Source organism: Silurus meridionalis, chromosome 9 (assembly GCF_014805685.1).
Source record: "Silurus meridionalis isolate SWU-2019-XX chromosome 9, ASM1480568v1, whole genome shotgun sequence".
Lineage (NCBI taxonomy): Eukaryota > Metazoa > Chordata > Actinopteri > Siluriformes > Siluridae > Silurus > Silurus meridionalis.
The window spans coordinates 20,484,426-20,507,313 of NC_060892.1; the positions used below are offsets into that span (position 1 = coordinate 20,484,426).

Below are 22,888 nucleotides of genomic sequence, written 5' to 3' on the forward strand. Positions count from 1 at the left end.
AACAATGACCCTGACCATCTGTTTTATAGCCACCACAGTCTCATCAGGAGCAATGTCAAACAACACTGTCTTTGCTCAGAGAAATAATTAATCATTTATATTTTAGTTATTGTAAGGGTTTTAGCTATGAGATCTAAGTGTCTCCAAATTTGAAGATTTTTTTAATGGAGAAACGGTCCAATGTTATCCATTAACAGCAATTGCAGGAAGTTTAAGCATTCGTGACTATTACAATTTTGAAAGAACATAAAACATTTATCCTTTGCTTCCATATACAACAACAACAACAACAATAATAATAATAATAATAATAATAATAATAATAATAATAATAATAATAATAATGATCTATCTATCTATCTATCTATCTATCTATCTATCTATCTATCTATCTATCTATCTATCTATCTATCTATCTATCTATCTATTTTATCGTTTTAATATGTAATATTTCACAGTTTTTTATAACATTTTCTTGTTACTCGAGCCATTCAGATTCGTCCCTTGATTCGTTCATCGGTATCACGTGCACAATAGCGTGCGCTAAGCGTCAAAATGGCGGCGCCCATGAAATTCGTTTGCCTTGATCCGTTTTCACCCGATTTTCATCCCTTGCAGGCGATCGTCAGTAAGTTGCAGTTAACAGAGATGTTTTCTAACTGTGTCGAAACCTCATGCGCGCTGTTATTATCCTGGCAGGAAACTCAGCCACTGTCAAAGTCGACAGTTTTAGTTTGCGCCCACGTAACTGCTAAGGAGCTTCCTGAATGCGCTCTCCATAACAGCAGCAGCACTCTGGCAGTGTATGTGTCGAGAACTTTCCTAAGTCATTACAGTGTTCAGGAAGATAGCTCAGGATTTGCGCGCATCATACAGCTTCTGCCTTTGGAAAAGATAGTCATTGGTGCTCGCACGAAGCAGAGTTTCAAATGGGCATCTTCAGAAGATTTCTCCAGTTTTCTGCTGGTTTTGGCATCATGTCCTGGACAAACTTTGTTGGTAAGGAGAGGTGACACTCTGATTTTACCACACCATCCGCTGCTTGGTGATAACGCCATGCAGGTGCGTCAATACCTCTCTGATTTGATCGTGTTGGATTGCACACCACTTACCCAGGGTATGGTCACTGTAAACACTACTGTTGTAGTCTCTGATTGCAGGGACCTTTTGCATGGCTTTTGTGCTTTAGACTCTGCTGATTGCTGCAGCATAATCCACAGGCCGTCTAGTGGGTCCTTGTTTGTCTCTGATTTTGCTCACTATGCGAACAATCTTGGCCCCGGGAGCTCCTTACTGAGCAACCGACTTTTGTTCAGCTCTGGCTTTACAGAAGTTCTTCAAGCCCTCGAGTGCAGGCTGGATGTTCAGGTCACATGTGACAGTGCTAAGCTTTACAAGCTGTCAAACCTGGCAATGAAAATCGGAAAGAACATAGAGGTGGACATGGACAGCTCTATTTTTGTGAGCAAAAACCTGTTGTTAAAACTTGGGTTGTTTAACTGTGAGTGGGTTATGGCAGCATTAGGAAAAGTAAAGAGATGTTCAGGAGCAGAAGGGCTGCAAAGCCCTCCAGAAAACAAAAGTGCAACAAAGACTATGGCTAAGCCTAAAGGAGATGTTCAGCTGGCTAAAATTGTGGCTTTCATTAAGTCTCCAGAAATGGATGTTGGTGATAGTGCAGGTTTTATCTCACCTGTTTTGTGGTTTAACTTGTCCAATGGAGAAGCAACACCTATTGGAAGTAAATGTCTCAAAATCAAGGTGAGTAATTACATATTTTGATAAATAAGTAATAAGTAAAATGTTAATTATTAAGTGTGATGATTTTTCCCCCAGAGATGGAACAAGCCAGGACATAAACTGTCAGCAAGTATATGTTGTTCTGCTGCACCTCTATATGCCAAAGAACTACATATTGAAGCAGTTATTACTGCAGATTATGACACCCATGAGCCCTTTAACAATGTTCTGTTTCAGCACTTTAACACACCTCGGTAGGTCTGATGACTTTTTGTCTGTTAACTAAAGTGTTTACAATCTAGAGTAAACCTTTGATATTTCCTTTGTAACCTTTTTTAAATTTTTATTTATTTATTTATTTATTTATTTATTTATTTAAGACTTGTCCGACAAGGAAGCATACTGGCCATTCGTTCCCAAGGCCATCCTGATTTTATGGAACACGGCTCTGATGGAATCACAAGGTGTGATTTAAATTTTCATGGTTTGCTTTTTAGCTTCACTGATCAGAAGTCATTTCTTTGCTGTACCCCTGTATACGTTTTTTCCTTTACCCGCATGGGTTTTCTGCAGATGGCCAGTCTTGTATTTTAAAGTGAAGCAGGTGTCTGGCTTTTCTGTGGAAGCAGAATTTGGATCATATCTTGCAGATACAGACCATACATCTCTGTATATGGTGAGGCTGAGCTTTACTATGTCTGATCTGGGGGGAAGCAATGTACGTGTAAATATACAGTATCAGTCAAAGGTTACTCCAAATTGACTGTCTCATAGGATCTTATTTGGACAGGATTAGTTTTTCATTGTAATAACTGTTATACAATTAATAACATTGTCATATAATCACACTGGATTTATTGATTGTTATGATTCAATCATTACACATACACAACATATTTATTTTAATACAGCTTCCCATGCTTAAAGTTTAGACTATCCCTGTAGTCTAAAATATACTAAACACAACTTGTAATTCCTACACAATGCCCTGGAAATAGATTTTTCTTAGATTCAGATTGTTTTTTGTAAATGACTTTCATGATCAAATATCTAACTTTTCCTTGCCGATGATCTTAAATTCTTTCAGATTTAATACTATATAAACCTGTACACTTTAAGTAAAATGAACCCTTTTGTAAATAATTTTTGTTTAGAGAGGTTCCACTAATAGTCTTGCACCGTGCTCAATGTCTGAGGCAGCTTCATCGTTCTGGACGAGTCTCTTGCCTCCAGGACTCTCCGGCATTGTTGAGAACATGGTCTCCATTATCCAGCCACACATCACTGAAAAGTCTGCATTCTTTTACAGTATATTTATAAAAATTCTTTTAAAAATGACTTTTTAATTTTAGTTACTCTTTGGCTTCTTCCTTGCATGTGAAAGGTGTGTAAATTTGAGGCGAGCCTGCTCTGTTCTCCTCATGGGTCCAGATGGATGTGGGAAGGTCACAGCAATCAAGGCTGTTTGTCGGAGGCTTCATCTACACCTGCTGAAGGTCTTAACTCCTTTAGAATAAAAAAAAATAAATAAATAATAATTCATGGTTTTGAAAACTATTAGACTACAAGAAATAGCCATTTTTAAGAATATGGAATTGCAGTTTGTTCAGTTGAGTGATAAGCAAAACTATCCTTTTCTTTTTAATTCAGCTTTAAAAATCTTTGATAGGCATGCAAATAACCCACTGTGACAAGTCAATTAAAGTGCAGTTTCGGAAACAAATAGTTTCTGAGTCAGTCTTCTGAACCTCATGCTGTCAATCTGATTGTAAGGCTACCAGCTGGAGGCATTTCATTTTCACACATGCTACTATGTGATTTGGAATAATGCATATAGCTTTCTAGATAGCACCAGAGATAAATCAAATTGTGTAACGAAATATGCAGGTCCTGCAGCAAATAAATTCCAATTTAGATTTTCAAATGCGCAACTGGGAACATATGATCTTTGTGCAATGTACTTTTTCAGCAATACTCCACCTGCTCTTCTAGTTTATTACCCTCTTTTCTCTGAGGACAGCTTTAAAAACAGCCATATCAATATCAAACCCATATCAGTACAACTGAATTTCTTTATCACTTTCATTAAAAGCAAGTTTAAAACACTTACAAGTTGATTAGATGATCTTCAAATTCAAATTGTATTTGTCACATACAAATTCATACATATAGTATAACATAGTGAAATGCTTTTAATGACTGTCCAACTTGTAAACATGAAAGAAATACAATATAAGATCAAAATAATTAAAGAGTAAAGCAACGTAAAAAAAAATAAAATAAGTATAAAAGTATTTTAAAATATAATCTGAAGTATGAACAATTATTTGCCTCTATCTTAGAGGATATTTCTACTTAATCTGACTTAAAAAATTGTTATTGTCCTTAATTGAAAAGGTAATTAAATAATAAATATTTGGAAATACGGCTAGTTCAACCTTCCTCAGTAAACCAGTTTTCTGGGCTGTATTGGATTATACTGAAAGATGATTTATGGTGCTTACCTGTCACACGATTACATATGTATTTGTGAACCCTCTCGTTTCATCATATATAGGTTTCATCATAAAATATAAATTATAAAATATATAATTCAAATAGAGGCAATGCAGTGAGATTCACTTTCATGATTGACTCTGTTGCCAAGCAGCATGCTTTTTAAACTAAAGAGTAAGCTTAACTTTGTTTTTTCTTTTTTTGTTTTGTTTTTTATTTTTACAGGTGGACTGTGTGACCCTATGTGGAGACACTGCAGCTGCCTGTGAGTCCAAAATGAAGGCTGCCTTCCACAAAGCTGAGTTCCATCACCCTTGTGTGCTTCTGCTGAGGGACCTGCAGTTACTCTGCCAGCGTCGAGACAGTACTGAAACAGACTCCAGAGTAGCCTCTGCACTTTGTCAGCTTGTAGCTGATGCCCACTCAAGGTAAAGTAACATGCAAATACGTGACATTTTTGGAAGACTTAAACTTTTACTCTAAACTCGGACAGAACACAAATGATTATTTTACTGGCAGAACCAATTTGTGGATGTAGAAACCATTGGTACTGTAAATAAAAACTTTCTTTTTGCAGCATAATTGTGGTTGGCTGTGTGCATAGCCAGAGGGATTTGTCCTTGGATATTATGCCAGCATTTGTGCACCAGGTGGTGATCGAGAGTCCCACAGAGGAGCAGAGGTTTGCCATGCTAGCCAGCCTCAGCCAAGACCTCCCTCTAGGGAAAGACATCAATTTGACCAAGATTGCTAAACAGACAGCGGTGAGGTAATCTTAGGTTAGCCTAAGAATAATACTTTTACCTTGCCTATTAAATGAGGCAATATGTAAACATATTAGGTTCAGGACTGATGTCTTTGCAGCCTCATTGAATATCTTTTTTACTCAATAGGGTTTCATTTTGGGAGATATATGTGCTTTACTCATCGCTGCTGGAAAAGCAGCTTATCGGCGCCTGCTAAAAACGTAGTGAGTTGTTTGTGTGTATATGTATTGGAATTTAAATTTATGATAGAAGGTCGAGACATTCTGTTCATGTTAAAATCTTTCTGGATTGTTGTGTAGTTATCCTCATAAGGCCGGTGCTAAGGAAGAGCAGGACCTGTGTGTGTTTGGTGTGACCATTATAGGAGATGATTTCTCCACCGCACTGGAGGATCTGCAGGAGGCCCACTCAAAGGCAATTGGCGCTCCAAAGGTTGGCCTCATTTAAAGCAATATTGACAGAAGCACAAGATGATTTTTGGTATTATTATTATTATTATTATTATTATTATTATTATTATTATTATAACAATTCAAGTATATTCCACAATGAATTGTTTCACTACACAGACAGTAATAGTAATAGCTTTTCTGGGCAAAATATAAATGTTCTGCTGAAATGTTGCATTTACCGATATGCTACACATTACCGTAATTTCCGGACTATAAAGCGCATCCATATATAAGCCGCACCCACTGAATTTTACAAATATTTGTATTTTTAACATGAATAAGCCGCACCTGTCTATAAGCCACAAGTGTCTACACTAATGTATTTTACACAGGCTTTAATGAAAGACACGTTACAAACTGTGTAACGGGTGAAATTTTTGCGCTTCCTTTAGGAGCATAGCAGTATTTTGGGAATAGCATGCCGTCGCATTTTTCCGCTATTACTGCATGTGTGGAGACAGAGGATTATGTCCTTTTTATTTTCTGATGCTCATTTCTAAGTTTTTTACTAACCCGTAACGCTTTTGCCAAGAAAAATAAAAAAGCACGGGTTTTGGAAACCTGTCTGTGCTTATATGATTTCTGTTGCAACTGGAGAAGCTATCTCTGACTGAAGCTATCCCTTCACCCTGACTCAATGCGTTACAGCGGCTTGTATCTAAACAGTAGCCGACCAAGTAAGTCATTGTTCACTGTCTTCCTCCTTCCTTTCACAAATATTTCTCTCTCTTTATCTTTTGCCATCATTGTCTGTTTAAAAATCACCCAATGGAAGTTTTTTCTCCCGAAGTCGTGCAGCTCAGAACACAGGTGAAGTGTGGTTTTTCGTTTCCGTTCGGAAATTTGATTGGTCTAATGTTATGGGGCTCAGTTTTTTGGCTTGAAGTTTGTGAAACCGGGAAAAAACCCAGGAAAATTTCATAAATTAGCCGCTTCGTTGTTTAAGCCGCGGGGTTCAAAACGTGGGAAAAAAGTAGCGGCTTATAGTCCGAAAAATACGGTACTTTTATACCACAGCTAATGCAAAGTGATTATTCATAGAACAGCACATTTAGTTGCATTTTATACTGTTATACCTTGAAGAGCAAGTGAATAATGCTATTAATACTCTCTTTATTTATTATGAATAATTAGTGTCCCTTTTGTACATTTTTAGATTCCATCAGTGAAGTGGCAGGATGTAGGCGGTTTGCAGCATATCAAGAAGGAGATTCTGGACACCGTTCAGCTCCCTTTGGAGCATCCAGAGCTGCTCTCACTGGGCCTGAGGCGCTCTGGCCTGCTGCTCTATGGTCCTCCAGGCACTGGAAAGACACTGCTGGCCAAAGCTGTGGCCACTGAGTGCTCAATGACTTTCCTCAGGTGTGTATGCATTAGACTGTCTCATTATTATTTTGCATTTAGCGTTTTTTTTTTTTTTTTTTTGAGACTTCAGGGTTTAATTTAACCCAGTTGCTTTTGATTCTAGTGTCAAAGGTCCAGAGCTCATTAACATGTATGTTGGTCAGAGTGAGGAAAACATCAGAGAGGGTGAGATTAAATTGCAATTGTTTTCTGACTACCTTCATTAAGCATGATTAGATGTACAGTTTATCATATTTAATAATTTTTGTAAAAATCTGTAAACTGATCCTCTTATTTAGATGGTTGAGCGAGGTTTTTTTGTTTAATTCCTGACTTTCATTTAGATTTTTCTAGATTTTTCTTATCTTGAAAGGGAAATTGTATATAGTTTTAACAGCAGAATTGGATGTTGGAATATAAGAGAACAAGAACGTGTTTGTAATTTTGTTTGTTTAATCTCAAGTGAGTGAGTGATCTTGCTGTGTGTCTCACATGATGCCAACTATTAAGAGAATCATTAATCATGGATTAAAAGTATTTCCCCCTTCAATGTCTAAGTGTTTTGCAAAGCTAGGACTGCAGCTCCTTCTATTATCTTCTTTGATGAGTTGGACTCATTAGCTCCTAATCGAGGCCGAAGCGGAGACTCGGGAGGAGTTATGGACAGGTCCGTTTCATAAAGCATCACACTAATGCACCAAACAAAACACTGTGCAAAGCATTTACAATACCAATAACTAGATTAAATGTTTTATATTCATACGACTTAATAAAGCAGGATTGGCCCGGATTAATTAAAATGTTATTAAAAGATTAAAAGTTTAATGAATGCTTTGCTCAGAAACTTTGCTCACATGATAAGAACAAGGTTGTTGAAGGTAATTGGATATGAGCTCATTCATTTCTATGGAAATCTGTGATCTGTGTCCCCAGAGGGCTGAAATGCAGAGGTGACACATCCTTCATTTAAATAGAAGTACAGATACACATGTTCCCCATTTTAAAATATTCTGGTAAAAGTTTAAGCACTGTATATACTTTTTTACTCAAGTTAAAGTAAAGATGTTTGGGCTACTTGTACTTAATTAAAAAGTAGCCATTACTACTACCTGTTTTAGTGTCACACCGGGAACTGGACGTCACGTCATATTAATATTAGGGCTCTCAATCAATTAAAATATTTAATTACAACTTAATCACACATTTTTATCTGTTCTAAATATACCATATATTAATACTTCATGTTTTTAATACTCTAAGCAACATGGACATAGAGAAATATGGATGCTTTATGCAAATGTATGTTTTTTATTAATAGTGAAACCAAACTTAACATAGAGCATAAAAACAAAAAATTATTGTAACTGTTTTAAAGTAATTATGGTGGTTTACATAAATCATAAGGACACCAAATGGAACCTTTGCTATGTTTCCACACGGACAGGTAATGAGGTGATACCGGCGCAACTGTACCTCTTCTAACTTTCATACCAATAACATAATCAGAGAATATTTGTATTCGATTTAAACTGGTTTGAACATGTTAAGCTTTTTATACATATATTTATTATGTCTGTGAGGCAAATATACACTGAGATTTAGGTTGTTTTATTTATGTGTTTGTAAAGGGAGATGACATGGCAGAGTGCAACCTGTCTGTTTACTTTATTTTACAAAAGCACTGCGTTTTGTTATTATAATTGTATACAAATAAAATTAGACATTTTACAGATTCGAATGATGTATTGCTCTTATCTGAAAGATCCAAAACGACAGTAATTTAAGTTCGTTTTGCCATTATGAGGAAAAAAAAACACAAAACGCCCTGGCGTGTATGTCGCCCCCCAGAGGGTTAATTGTGTGAATCACAAATAAAACTAATATTTACTGATTAAAAATATTTTTTTCTGTGGAGTTTTTTATTTAGTTTATATCTAAGTAAAGAAACAATGTCGTTTATACATTTATGTTGTGCTGGATGTTTTATATTTGCCTCTTTTATTTTTAGTTATTTATATTTAGTTATGTATTTTTATTTTTAATAAAAAATGGTCAAACATAAATGCGCACTGCATTGATAGCACGTTAATAAAATTAAGTGCCGTTAAAAAGTTTGCATTTGAATTTTGACAGCCCTATATATATATATATATATATATATATATATATATATATATATATATATATATATATATATATATATATATATATAAATTTTAAAAGTTTTAAAAAGTTGCTACCTAATTAATGTGTCCCGGCTGAACATCCACCTTATAGAACCCAAGCAAAGAAAAGATGATGATCAGGTAATCAGGAATGTCTCTGTTCTCAGTCATGATTACATCACTCACTTCCTCTGTGTCATCCATGTTAGCTATGCTTCTTTTTGCTTTCTGGCCCTCATTGTGAGCTGGTGCAATGACAGGAAATAGGTTGATGGGCTGAAATCGGCACACAGTGAAAAGAAAATTTCATCAATTTAATAGATTTAAACTAAAGTAACGAGCCTGTTTTGAAAATGTAAGAAGTAGAAAGTACAGATATTCGTGTAAAAATGTAATGAGTAAAAGTAAAAAGTTAGAGAAATAAATATTAAAGTAAAGTACTGATACCAGGAAAAATCTACTTAAGTACTGTAACTAAGTATTTGTACTTATTTACTTCCCACCTCTGCTGAAATGACAAATCTTTTTTCTACTGTCTGCTGTGCTGGCAGGGTCGTGTCGCAGCTCTTAGCTGAGCTTGATGGTCTGCATTCGTCTAGTGATGTCTTTGTGATTGGAGCAACCAACCGGCCAGATTTACTTGACCAGTCGCTGCTCAGGCCTGGCAGGTAAACACTAAACCAGAAGCTCCTTTAGCAGGTCTTTACACAAATTTTCATATTTCTGATTTGTGTTCCTGGTCACATATTAAGCCTGTGCTTTATTTTTCATTCTTTTTATCCCTTTGTAGATTTGATAAATTAGTGTATGTCGGCATTAATGAAGACAAAGAATCACAGTTGCAAGTGTTGAAGGCCATATTAAGAAAGTGAGTCACACATTTCAAAAAAGCTATTTCTGGATTTAAAAAAAAAATGTCAGCCTGATAAGTATACTATATACTATAAGTGGTCTACATAAATTCAATTCAATTCACATAAATTCATTTTTTTCATTTGTATAGCGCTTTTAACAATGAACATTGTCTCAAAGCAGCTTTACACAGAAAATGTGGTGATTAAAAGTGAATATTTTCATTATTAAGTAAGTTCATTATTAAGTAAGTTCGTCCCTAATGACTTATGAAACTCCCCAAAATAGCATAAGGAAGAAACCTTGAGAGGAACCAGTCTCAAGAGGGAACTCATCCTCATCTGGGTTGCACCGAATGTCCATTTATAGCAGATATACGATGTTGCGGGGTACAGTGATGATGAGAAGCGAAAATAAGTCCTGAGTCAATGTAGCAGACTGTTGACATTAGCTACAGTCCAATCCATCTTCAAAGCACCCGTTCTTACTTTGGAATTTCATGGAACCACCCAAGGCGTTGATGAGAAACCGTCCCAAGCTGCACAGAGTGGCCTCCAATCGAAGAGAACACTATCCAGTGGCCTGGACGAAATGGGAAGATCCATGAAGGGGGGAGGGGCAGGAACAGTGGTCACTGGAACCTCAGGAGCATGTTTAACGAGAGAGAGAGAGAGAGAGAGAGAGAGAGAGAGAAGAGGGGTGACAGGAGGAGAAGGATATGGATTATTATGTGTCTCTATTGTTGTATGAAAGTTAATGTCACTGTGCAGTTTGGACTCCGGCAAGATTCGCTATGGCAGCATAGCTAAAAGGGAGAACCAGAAGGTAACACAGACATGAGGGATCTCTGGGATAAGAGACGACTCACCACACCACCGTCAACAACCCTGAGTGAACGTGTAAAAGTAAGGGGACGACAGCATACAAATATCCCAGTTCATCAAACACTCTATATACATATTCCCTCCAGATCTGCATCTTTACCTAAGAAAGGAAAAAAAATCTACTGATAAAAGGCTTGACTAAATAAATAAGTTTTCAACCTCGACTTGAACACTGAGACTGTGTCTGAGTCCCGAACATTGATTGGAAGGCTGTTCCATAACTGTGGGGCTTTATAGGAGAAAGATCTGCCCACTGCTGTAGTTTTCATTATTTGAGGTACCAACAAATAGCCTGCACCTTTTGATCTAAGTAGGCGTGGAGGATCATACTGGTAAAGAAGTTCACTCAGAGACCGTTAAGTGCTTATACGTCAGTAGTAGTATTTTATAATCAATGCAAGATTTGATGGGGAGCCAGTGTAGACTGATTAAAACATGGGTGATGTGGTCATATTTTCTAGATATTGTCTATGTTAGGACTCTTGCTGCTGCATTCTAAACTAACTAAACTTTCTTTCGGCTTCTCCCATTAGGGTGAATATGTTTATTATTAAGCCACAGCGGATCATCCGTATTCATGATCCGCATGTTTGATTTGGCACGTTTTTACGCTGGATGCCCTTCCTAACGCAACCCTCCCCATTTATCCGGGCTTGGGACCGGCACTTAGAGTGCACTGGCTTGTGCATCTCTAATGGCTGGGGTTGGTTTCCTGACCAGTAAAGACAGCAAAAGCATGAACTAGTTTTTCTGCATCCAGTAACGACATCATATTTATAATTTTAGCAATATTTCTAAGGTGAAAGAAGGCAATCCTGGTAATATTTTTCATGTGAGCCTCAAAGGAAAGACTAGGGTCTATAATAACACCAAGGTCTTTGACAGTTGTACACGCTGAAACAGAAACACCATCCAGAGATGCTACATAATCGGAAAGGTTGCTTCTACCTGCATGTGGTCCTAGTAAAAGTACTTCCGTCTTATCTGAGTTGAGCAGAAGAAAGTTATTAAGCATCCACTGTCTAATGTCCTTTACACACTCCTCACCATTGTTAAGCTGATCTTTCTCATCTGGCTTTGCTAAAATGTACAGCTGTGTATCATCAGCATAGCAGTGGAAGCGAATACTATGTTTATGTATAATTTTCCCCAGAGGCAGCATATATAATGAGAAAAGCAGTGGGCCTAAGACAGATCCTTGCAGAACATCAAACTTTACCTCAGAGAGTGTGGAGAATTCACCATTTACATCAACAAACTGATAGCGATCAGTCAAATAAGACCTGAGCCAAGAGAGAGCTGTTCCATTTATTCCAACAATGTTCTCAAGTCTAGCAAGCAGTATAGTGTGATTAATGGTGTCAAAAGCTGCACTAAGTTCGAGCAAAACAAATAAAGAGACAAAGCCCTGATCAGAGGCCAATAGCAGGTAATTTACCACCTTAACTAGTGCCGTCTCTGTGCTATGATGAGGCCTAAATCCTGACTGATACATTTCAAAAATGTTATTCATAAGTAGATGTGAGCATAACTGCTGTGCTACAACCTTTTCTAAAATTTTCTTTGGATATAAAGGGGAGATTTGATATTGGCCTGTAGTTGGACAGCTGAAATGAGTCAAGTTCAGGTTTCTTAATTAGGGGGATGATAACTGCCAGTTTGAAGGATTTAGGTACATAACCAGTGCTAATGGAAGAGTTTATTATTTTTAAAACAGGTTCAATTACCTCTGGAATTATCTGTTTGAAGAAACTTGTAGGCAAGGGATTGAAAATGCAGGTTAATGATTTTGATAAGGAAATTAATGAAATTAAGTCAATCTCATGAATAGGAGTAAAGCTTTGTCAAATTTGTTATAATTACACTGCTGTCTACAGGGTTACTTGTAAAATAATTTTGATTTTAATCGTCTGGATTTCTTGCCTGATGTTTTCAACTTTATTATTAAAAAAGTTTTACTTTTTAAAAAAATCATTACTACCTAATGATGGTGTGCATGTTAGTGCAGTGCTTTTATTTCCTGTTAATTTTGCTACCGTGCTAAATAAAAATCTAGGATTATGCTTGTTATTTTCTATGAGGGTGGAGAAATATGCTGATCTAGCAGCACTAAGAGATTTTCTATAATTTACGAGGCTCTCCTTCCATGATATTTGAAATACAGTGGTACCTCGACATACGAGTTTAATTCGTTCCGTAACCTTGCTTGTATGTCAATTTGCTTGTATTTCAAAGCAAATTTCCCCATTGAAATTAATTGAAATGCAATTAATCCATTCCAGCCCCCAAAATGCCACCCCAGTTGTTTTTGTTACGTGTTTTTGAATAAGAAAAATTTATTTATAAATGACAAATATTGTATAAAAACATAATAAAAGAGAATGTAAAGAAATAAACTAGTTAAGCATAGTACATATCATTTGAAGTACTACGCCCGTACTGCCTCGCCAAGCCAATCACTCGCACACCTTGCTCATGTTTTCCTATGATTTCACGCTTTAATTCAATAGACATCATCATCTTCTGAGCACTGACCTTTCCACTTACATTCTTCGGACTCATGGTTATAAAAAGAAATGTGATAAAGTACTGTAAATTAACAAAGCACAAAACACGAGCACAACTTATCAAAGATGCTTCGACAGCGAGGCAAACAAGCACGCTGACTGAGGCCAGTGTTGCTGATTCATCTCAAGATTCGTCACAGACACGTGCACATTTAAACCTTTGTTTGTGTGCGTGTGTATCGAGAAGAATCAGCAACACTGACTGAGGCGTCTTGAGCCCGTACCTCAAATTTTTGCTCGCGTAACAAAGCAAAAAATCGACCGAGTGACCGCTTGTATCTCAAAAACTCTGTTAGTTAACTCCTAACTATGTTAGGGCATGTCGAGGTACCACTGTACTGTTAATTTTGTTTGAGGCCATTTACGTTCTAATTTCCGAGTGGTCTGTTTTAAGGTGCACGTATGATCATTATACCACTGTGCTAATTTTTTCTCCCTGATCATTTTGGTCTTAAGGGGAGCTACATCATCTAGAGTATAACGTAACGTTGATTCTAGGTATTAAGTGGCCCGGTCGAGCTCTGCGGGGTCAGACGGAGATCTATTTAATATCGTAATTTCTGGTAGCATATTGATAAAAACGCGCTGCTGAAGCTGACGTGAATGTACGCTTAACATGGTAACATGGTGAGGTACCAATGCAATGACTGAGGCAGATTTTAAAAGAGATGAGATAATGGTCTGAAATAGCTTCAGACTGTGGAATTATGACTAAATTTTATTTATTTTTTAATCCAAATGTTAACAACAAATCAAGAGAGTGTCCACCACTATTAGTGGTTCCTATAACATTCTAATTAATTCCAACTGAATCTAGAATGGACACAAGTGCTGCTCTTAAGGAGTCTTCCTTATTATCAAAATGGATATTAAAGTCATCAACAATTATTGCTTAGTCTAAAGCAGTAACTAAATTTTTGATGAAATCTGCAAAGTCTATGAGAAGATCAGAGTAGGGCCCTGGGGGTCTATAAATAATAATTAATGGAATTGACTGACTGGACCTGCTTTTGGACACTAAATATTTTATGTTGGTGTAAAGAACTTCAAATGTTTTACATTTGTGTTTAGTATTTTGTGTGACAAGATTATTATTATAAATAGCTGCGACTCCGCCTCCTCTGCCATTTAGACAGGGTTGGTGTATTTAGCCTAAATAAGTAAGATATAAGTTATTTGTTATGTCATTGGAGTAAGGTTTAATAGGATTATAAGGCAATTATGACAGGGTGACGTGATGTGGGCTGACACAAAGCGGTCACTTATCAACTTAAAGTTGGTTGGTTTCTAACAACAGCACATTTGGTAATGTTGTATTCCTTTTATATGTTTTATAATTTACCAGTGATCTTTTTTTATTATTCATTAAAAAATTATAACGCACATCCAAAAACAAGTTACTGCTTAAATTTTCTAATGGAGTCTGGAACCTTGCATGGTAATAAAAAAAGAAAACACAAGATCCTGCTACAAAGTTTAATAAATAAACATTAGCTTTCTTGAGAATGCAGTTTGCCTTATAGATGGTTAGCAGGTAGCACTGGATGGAGAAACATTTTGGAAGATGGACAGTCCAATTCCTCAACTAAATTGTAATAGTGCAGTTTTATGTAAAATAACACACAAAATGTCTGATTATCCATGATATTGTTTACATTTTTCTAAAACCTGTTTATTTGTTCTAATTTATAACCTGCATGCCCTTGGAATAGTTTGTGAACTAGTGTAGTTTGTAAATAGTTCTAGAAAAGTTTGTGAACAGAACACCATCTTCTAGAATGGTGAATGCGGACGCTTCACTGGCAGACGAGCTAAACATCTTTTACGCTCGTTTCGAGGCTGCAGCTAAGCACGCTAGCAGCACAAACAGCGTGCACACCGAGAGAGCCGGAGATGTGAACACGTTCACCATTTCGGAGCATGATGTGAGGAGGGCATTTAAGAGAGTGAATACCAGGAAGGCAGCAGGACCAGATGGCATCATAGGTCGGGTTCTAAAAGCCTGCGCTGACCAGCTAGCACCGGTGTTCACCGAGATTCAACCTCTCACTGGAACAGTCTGTTGTCCCCTCATGTTTCAAACAGTCCACCATTGTTCCTGTCTCAAAGAAACCCCAGCCTGCCTTAACGACTATCGCCCTGTAGCCTTGACCTCAGTAGTGATGAAGTGCTTTGAGAGACTGGCCAGAGACTTCATCACTGCCTCACTACGAGACACACTGGACCCATTACAGTTCGCGTACTGTCAGAATCGTTCTACTGAGGACGCCATTGTTTATCTCCTCCACACTACGATGAGCCACCTGGACCACAGAAATGGGAATTATACAAAGATGCTGTTTGTGGACTACAGTTCAGCATTTAACACCATAACTCACCTCTAAGTTGGAGGTCCTGGGCTCAGCCTGCCGCTGTGCCAATGGATCTCTAACTTCCTGACAGATAGACCACAAGCCGTACATTTGGGAAAACACACCTCATCTACCCTCACCCTCAGCACTGGAGCGCCCCAGTGTTGTGTTCTGAGCCCCCTGTTGTACTCACTGTACACATATGACTGTGTGGCCACTTCCAACTCCACCACCATCAAGTTTGCTGACGACACTGTTGTGGTGGGCCTGATCTCCAACAACGACGAGAAGGCCTACCTACAGGACGTTAAAAACCTGGAGAGATGGTGCCAGGAGAACAACCTTCTCCTGAACGTCAGCAAGACTAAGGAGTTGATAGTGGACTTCAGCACAAAGCAGGAGCGGTCATACCAACCGCTAAACATCAACGGGACCCCAGTGGAGAGAGTGGACAGTTTCCGGTACCTAGGTGTTCACATCTTGGTCCTGTCACACCAACACCCTGGTGAAGAAAGCCTGGCAGCAGCTGTACCATCTGAGAAGCTTAAGGGACTTTAAACTACCATCAGGTGCTAAAGACTTTTACACTTGCACCATTGAGAGCGTTCTGACGGGTAGCATCACTTCCTGGTTCGGGAACAGCACTATGCAGGACAGACGAGCCCTCCAGAGGGTGGTGCGTTTAGCTGAACGTACCATCCACACCGAGCTCCCTGACCTGCAGGACATCTACAGCATGTGGTGCTGGACCAGAGCTAGGAAGATTATGAAGGACCTCAGCCATCCCAACAATAGACTCGTTTCTTTGTTGCGTTCAAGGAAACGCTTCCGCTCCCTGAAAACGAACACAAAGAGAATGACCTTCTTCCCGCAGGCCATTCTGAGTTTAAACCAGGAAACACCCAGGATCTAAAAACTGTCTCACCCTCTCCATCATCACTCTTTTTCTCTGCACATATTTCTCTTTTCGCACTACGACACTTTAAACTCTGGACTCGCACAGCACAGAGCACTTTATATTTTATACCACACCATACCGCACATGGACACTTTAAGGACAATCACATAAACCACCTTAAATTGTTTACTGATTTACTGCCACAAGCATATTTTGTATATACACCTTTTTTTCTCATATATATCTCTATATATTTTTATATTTTTATAGTTTTATACATTATTTATCTGCCTATTTTTTCTTTGTTTTATTTTTCTCCCCATCCTATTCCCTCATGCCGGACCATCGTAAAAAGCATTTCACTGCATGTCGTACCCTGTATGTATGTGTATGTAACAAATAAAATTTGATTTCATTTGATTTGATTTGAATGCTGATTGTGTGTGGTTGCATCATTCTCAGGTTTAAGGTGGATCCTGGTGTCAGCCTGTCAGAAATAGTGGAGCGCTTACCACTTCAGGTCACTGGAGCTGATCTATATGCACTCTGCTCCGATGCTATGATGTCTGCTATTAAGAGGAAGATTTTGCATATCACTGAAGGTTCTATGTTAATTATTGATTTTTTTTGTGTTGCTCTACAAATTCTTCTCTCCATATTAACTGAAACATTACAGTAGACACATACTTTTTTTTTTACCTGCACCACAGCTATTTATATTTTTTCCCCTCAATTTTCAAATATGTTCTCTCTCTTATCACCTCCTAGGTCTGGAGACAGAGGTTGCTACGCTTACGCTGTGTGCAGAGGACTTCAGCCAGGCTCTGGACATTCTGCATCCTTCTGTGTCTGAGGAGGAGCTTCACAAATACAAAGTCATTCAGCAGAAACTCACTGCAAAATAATATAATCACAACCACATCAATAACACCACTATGCATGGTTCTATGCAGATCTAGTCCCCTATATCGTGTAATGAAATCCCTTTCTTTAAAGTTTCACCACAGTGCACCTTTTTTATATACATTCTACGGTTTGGTTTTAAGGTTCCTTCTGGCAGTTAATTTTATAAGGAATGGCCTGGGAGAACCCATCACATACTGTTAATTTGCCATTATATATAGTTCTGAAAACTACAGGCTGAACGTTATTGTTTCTATTTCTGAGAAAGGGGAAAATAAAATCTGATTACCTAAAAAGGTTTAATTCTAAACCTGTAATCTGACAATAAATTGAATTAATTGTTTATGTATAATTCATTATAATGTGCTGGAAAAATAGCACTTACCTAGCTTATCTCTAGGCATACTGAAATGTTTACCACTTTGTTTGACAAAAACCTTACATAAATCCTCCAACATTCATTTATTTAAAAAAAAAAAAAGATTTATACATTGCTTAAACGTTACACTGTAAGGGGTCAATAGTTATCAAGTTGTCTCTGGTCATTCCTGATTAAAAAATAAACAAATAAATTCCAAAAGCATTTAGCTTTCAAAAATATATCCTGTTGCATTAGTACAGTTGATGGCATGCAAGCCTAATGACCTAATATAGTTTTTAAAAGAAAAAAAACAATATTAACACCATATTGCATTATGAAACAAACATAAAGACAGGCTTGGATAAATTTTTTTATTACACTTTATAATATGTGGCAATGTAATTTATAACATAATTGACTTAATTTGCTATGCAAATGATATTTATGACTCAGGATATGCTGAACAATAACAACAATTAAAACCTTTTGTTTCCTCTTTTGTTTTCATGAAGTTTAAATTTTTGGTCCATTGTCATCATATCACAACACATTCTAACAAGACAGAAATAGAACAGCTTAACTATGGAAGCGCTATAAACCATCATCTTTAGCCTCTCACTCATCATAGGATGAGTTTCACTGCCTGCTGAACATCAGGAGCCATAGTATAAAAACATGCGGCTTTATGCACCTCAGGGGCAACACACTGGTTTTCTCCCAGCTATTACTGAAATTACACAATTATCCAGGTAATTATTCCACCTTCACTAGAATTACTTATAATCATTACTTAAACTATTTTTACAATTCCTCTCTTATTATAATTGTGTAATTACAAATAATAATATTTTTTATAAGTATCTATATTTAACTAACTATATTTAAGCACAAAATACAGATTATTTAGAAAAAATGTTAATGTAATTTTTAAAGAAGAGCTCATTACAGGATATATATATATATATATATATATATATATATATATATATATATATATATATATATATATATATATATATATATACTGTATGTATGTATGTATGTATATTATGGGTGGGAGAAAAATCGATTCACCTAACTATGAACTAAGATTGATTTGTTTACCTCAGAATCGATATATATTTAATTATTTTACTTTTCCAAAATGGTGGTGGGAAGACGTTACTGCTTTTATTCCAACAGAGAGCAAAACGTATATTGTTGTTGTTTGTAATAGATGACGACGTATCTGTTTTAAGCTGGTGCGAGAAAGCAAAACCATGGCAGAGGCAGGGGAGCAAACCTCTTTGAGAATTGTTTAACGGATAAAGACCCTGTTTTAGTCACAGACAATGCGTCTAATATGGTTATCGCTGCCCAATTAACCGGCTTTCTCCATATTAGGTGCTACGCGCACACTCTCAATCTGGCCTCACAGCGCGCACTGAAGCTGCCTGCTATCACGAAGTTACTCGGACGAGCACAACGCATCACTGGATATTTCCATAGAAGTGTTGCAGGACTTCATGTTTTGCAGGAAAACCAACAGTTACTGGAGCTTCCTGTGCACAAACTTAGACGTTTCAACGAGATGGAATAGTGCCTATGACATGGGAGCAACAGGCTGCAGTAACCTGAGGTGAGGAAGAGAGAGACAGATATTAGCACCTTGACTGAGTTGAACATTGGAACAGTTTAACAGCACTTTTATTTTATTTCAGAGAGTATTGGTTTTAGTTATTTTGTTGCACATTTGAATATTATATTAAAGTTTTTGTTACTTGAAAGTTGTATGGTTTAAGGTTATTTATGCACTATGTATGTGTATGCTCCTGAAATAAAAATTCAGAAAGATGTGATGCATTGTTTTTGTTAATATAACTCATATACAGTCTCTTTAAGGGTATGATCAAGTATTTGCCATTGTCTAATCTTTATTAAGCAAACAAACATCAAAATTTAAACAATGAATGGCAATAGCTACAGAATCGCAATGTGTATTGAATCACCAGATTAGTGAATCATCCCAGCCCTAATATATATATATATATATATATATATATATATATATATATATATATATATATATATATATATATAATTAATTAAAGTGTGCCATTTGTATGTTCAAATAAGTTTTTTTCCCCCCAGAGTTTTACCATTTAACAGCATTAGTTTCATTAGTTTCTGAGGCCTCTGCAACACCAATAGTTTCCTAAAAAGCTTCAATTTTTCTGAAACTTGTTTTCTGCAACCTATTGGATTTATCTATACTTTGCAGTCAATAGCAAGCTTTAGGCAGGTTTTTCCAATATGGCTACCTTCATAAATTGACTTGCTAGTTTTTTGCAGTGACATCTTTGCCGATTTACAAAATGTTGTGGTAAAAATAAAGTTTGTTGTTACTGATTTTTTTATATGAATATGTACTTTTTTTTTTTTTTTGAAGCAACTAATGATTTCAGTTTTTTTAAAGAATGTTATAGTAATCTTGTGTTGAAAATAGGTTTATCAAATATAATACAGCAGGTATATAAGGTAATTTTGCTTAGGCCTAAATGTATTGCATTTCATAATGCAATCTGCATTATTCCTGCCACAATGTCAAAATACAATACAAATAAATGTTTTTATTATTGATTAAACTAATACAAAATTAAATAGTCATCTTAAAATCATTTTTAACTAATTCCATACTAGTGGAAATGAAATATTTGTAATTGTTGTACATCCAATCTAATGTTGTAGCTTGATAATATTTGTCTGTTCAATAAAACAAATAAATAATCATAATCTAAATGTTATATTTACCAATTCAGAGAAGTTCAGAATACACAAACATACATTTTTCTGTATGTACTTTTAGATGTCGAAAAATATAGTGCTAAAATTGTCATTGGCATGCTTATGAATAGCAATTCAAGTGACTTATAGCAGTTAGGGGAAGATAAGAATGATGATGAGTTGGAGTAGACATTCCAAATACAGTGGAACCCGGTTATGTCGATGTCCTAGGGGGTCACCAAAAAGCATCGAGATAACCGATGATCGAGATAAACGAAAATCAATATGGCGGCAATATATTAACGTGCTTGAAATTTCTTTATGTACATGAGAATGTGCATGCACGTGTTTTTGGAGGTTTTTTTACACAACAGCGTTGCCGCGATTTGTTTGATGAAGGCATGCTATAAAAATGTACATACAGTACATGTTTGTTAACTGTCAGGAATCCACCTGCCACGCCCCCTTCGCCACCCCTTCAGCGTGGCAGGTGCTTTCTCGGCCGCTTTCTCCGAAGCTCCCGGCTTCAATCGCGCACATATGGTGCTCGTTTATCATCATCACCAGCTCCCATTTAAACTTCCACACTCTCACTGTCCGTTATTGTTGCTATATGTTGGTTCACGGCGGTCGTTGTTATCGCTCATGCGTATCCCGGTACGTGTCTTCCCACCGGCACTCTCTCAACGGCTGCGCTTTTCTTCCCAAAGCCGCGCCGCACCCCTACTAACACTACGAACACTAGCACTAACTAACAGCAGAGATTCACCAGTATACAATACAACACCTGTAGCATCTGTAAGGCTTGATTTTTCCGCCACTTTCGCAAGTTCTTCTGCCGCTGCACTGAGATAACCGACGTTAAATGGCAAATTTTTCCCCCCTTGTGTTTGAGATATCAGGGTTCGGCGACATGGAAAAGTCGACATAACCGATAAAAAATGCTTAGACAAAGCGAGAATTTGGCGGTTCCACTTCAAAAATGTCGACTTAATAGGGTTGTCGAGTTAACCGAGGTCGAGATAAGCGGGTTCCACTGTACAATAATCAGTATTTTTTTGGTTATAAATACAGTACATGTACATTGTTGTGATGAGTAAATTGTCATAAATGCCCAATGTATCAAATATTATACAAAAAAACATATTTGTAAATGGTAATAATTGTTTTTTGTTTTTTGTTTAAAGACCCCATAAACGTTTCAGTTTCCAAAAAGAATTTTCTATTAATTATTACATATGTCAGGCTTCACATGGTAAAATAATAACACATGACATTTGCTCAAGTTGTTATGCAGATGTATACATTTTATTTCTCATATCCCCACTCTTTTGTCTAGAATGTCACTCTGCTTATAAACTTGCTTATTTTATTAATAAATGACAAATTAATATCTGCAACAAAAAAAACAAAATATAAATAAAATACCATAAAACACCATAAAATAGGGGTGTAACGGCACACAAAATTCATGGTTCTGTATGTACCATGGTTTTTAAGTGACAGTCCGGTTCACTTTCTTTACAGTTAGGGGGAAGAAATGCAAAACATAAAATTGCTTGTAATTTTTTATTAATGCATTTTAGTATTATTAACATTTGTAAACATCAACAGTTTACATTATAAAAACAATTTAAAAATACAGCTGCAAGCAGCGATGGCGGGCCCTCGCACATTTGTGTATCGCTATACGGTGCCGCCCAGAAAACAATGCACGGTGTGCAAGTGCATCAAGTGGGTAAATATCAGTGGACTATTTTATGTTGTTACTGACCCATTTGGGGACTGTAAGTAAAAGAAACCCCACATTTTAGACAAACGGGGGCGCTAGTGAGCCACTTAAGAGACACACCTTTGTCTGACCTTTTTGTCCACACTTAACAGCCGACAAATGTGATGTATGTGTCAAATTTCAAGTTAATCTAAGCACACCAAAAGCCTTAAATATGCCTGAAATAAAAGTAAAGTTTAAAACAATGCCATGGCAACAGTGTTTGAGATATCAAAAATCCCTTCGCAATTTATCATCTACAATGTCTCCGCATCATGTTGATTACGTTTGGTGTCAATCGCATGAGTATCCTAGGAGGAGTATTTAAAAGTTTACCGCATGCAGCTGTCAAAAAATCCACCTTTGTGACTGACACACTTCCTGGCGCCTGTTGGTGGCACTATGTCCGAGATTCACAATAGGCACATCGATGCGATCGGAATCCTTAGCCGAACATACACACTGCGTGTCATCCGAATAAGACATTTTTTCGCCATAACTTTGTCGCCCCGCCATGGCAGCACCATTCCAGATATCAAAAATCCCTTCACAATTTAGCAAGTCCAATGTCTCG

General features: G+C 36.9%; 1 protein-coding gene across 1 annotated transcript; it reads left to right on the forward strand.

Annotated features, from left to right (window-relative positions):
- Nucleotides 1-478: 478 nt before the first annotated feature.
- On the forward strand, nt 479-18,276 carry pex6 (peroxisomal biogenesis factor 6). The gene is made up of 17 exons (XM_046857976.1): nt 479-1,761; nt 1,837-1,994; nt 2,121-2,204; nt 2,314-2,416; nt 2,895-3,031; nt 3,125-3,236; nt 4,462-4,664; nt 4,814-5,000; nt 5,130-5,206; nt 5,303-5,435; nt 6,612-6,817; nt 6,924-6,985; nt 7,358-7,466; nt 9,516-9,632; nt 9,755-9,832; nt 16,979-17,118; nt 17,285-18,276. Exons 1-17 carry the CDS (start codon nt 556-558, stop codon nt 17,419-17,421), a joined length of 3,249 nt encoding a protein of 1,082 aa, XP_046713932.1. The 5' UTR covers nt 479-555; the 3' UTR covers nt 17,422-18,276.
- Nucleotides 18,277-22,888: the final 4,612 nt, after the last annotated feature.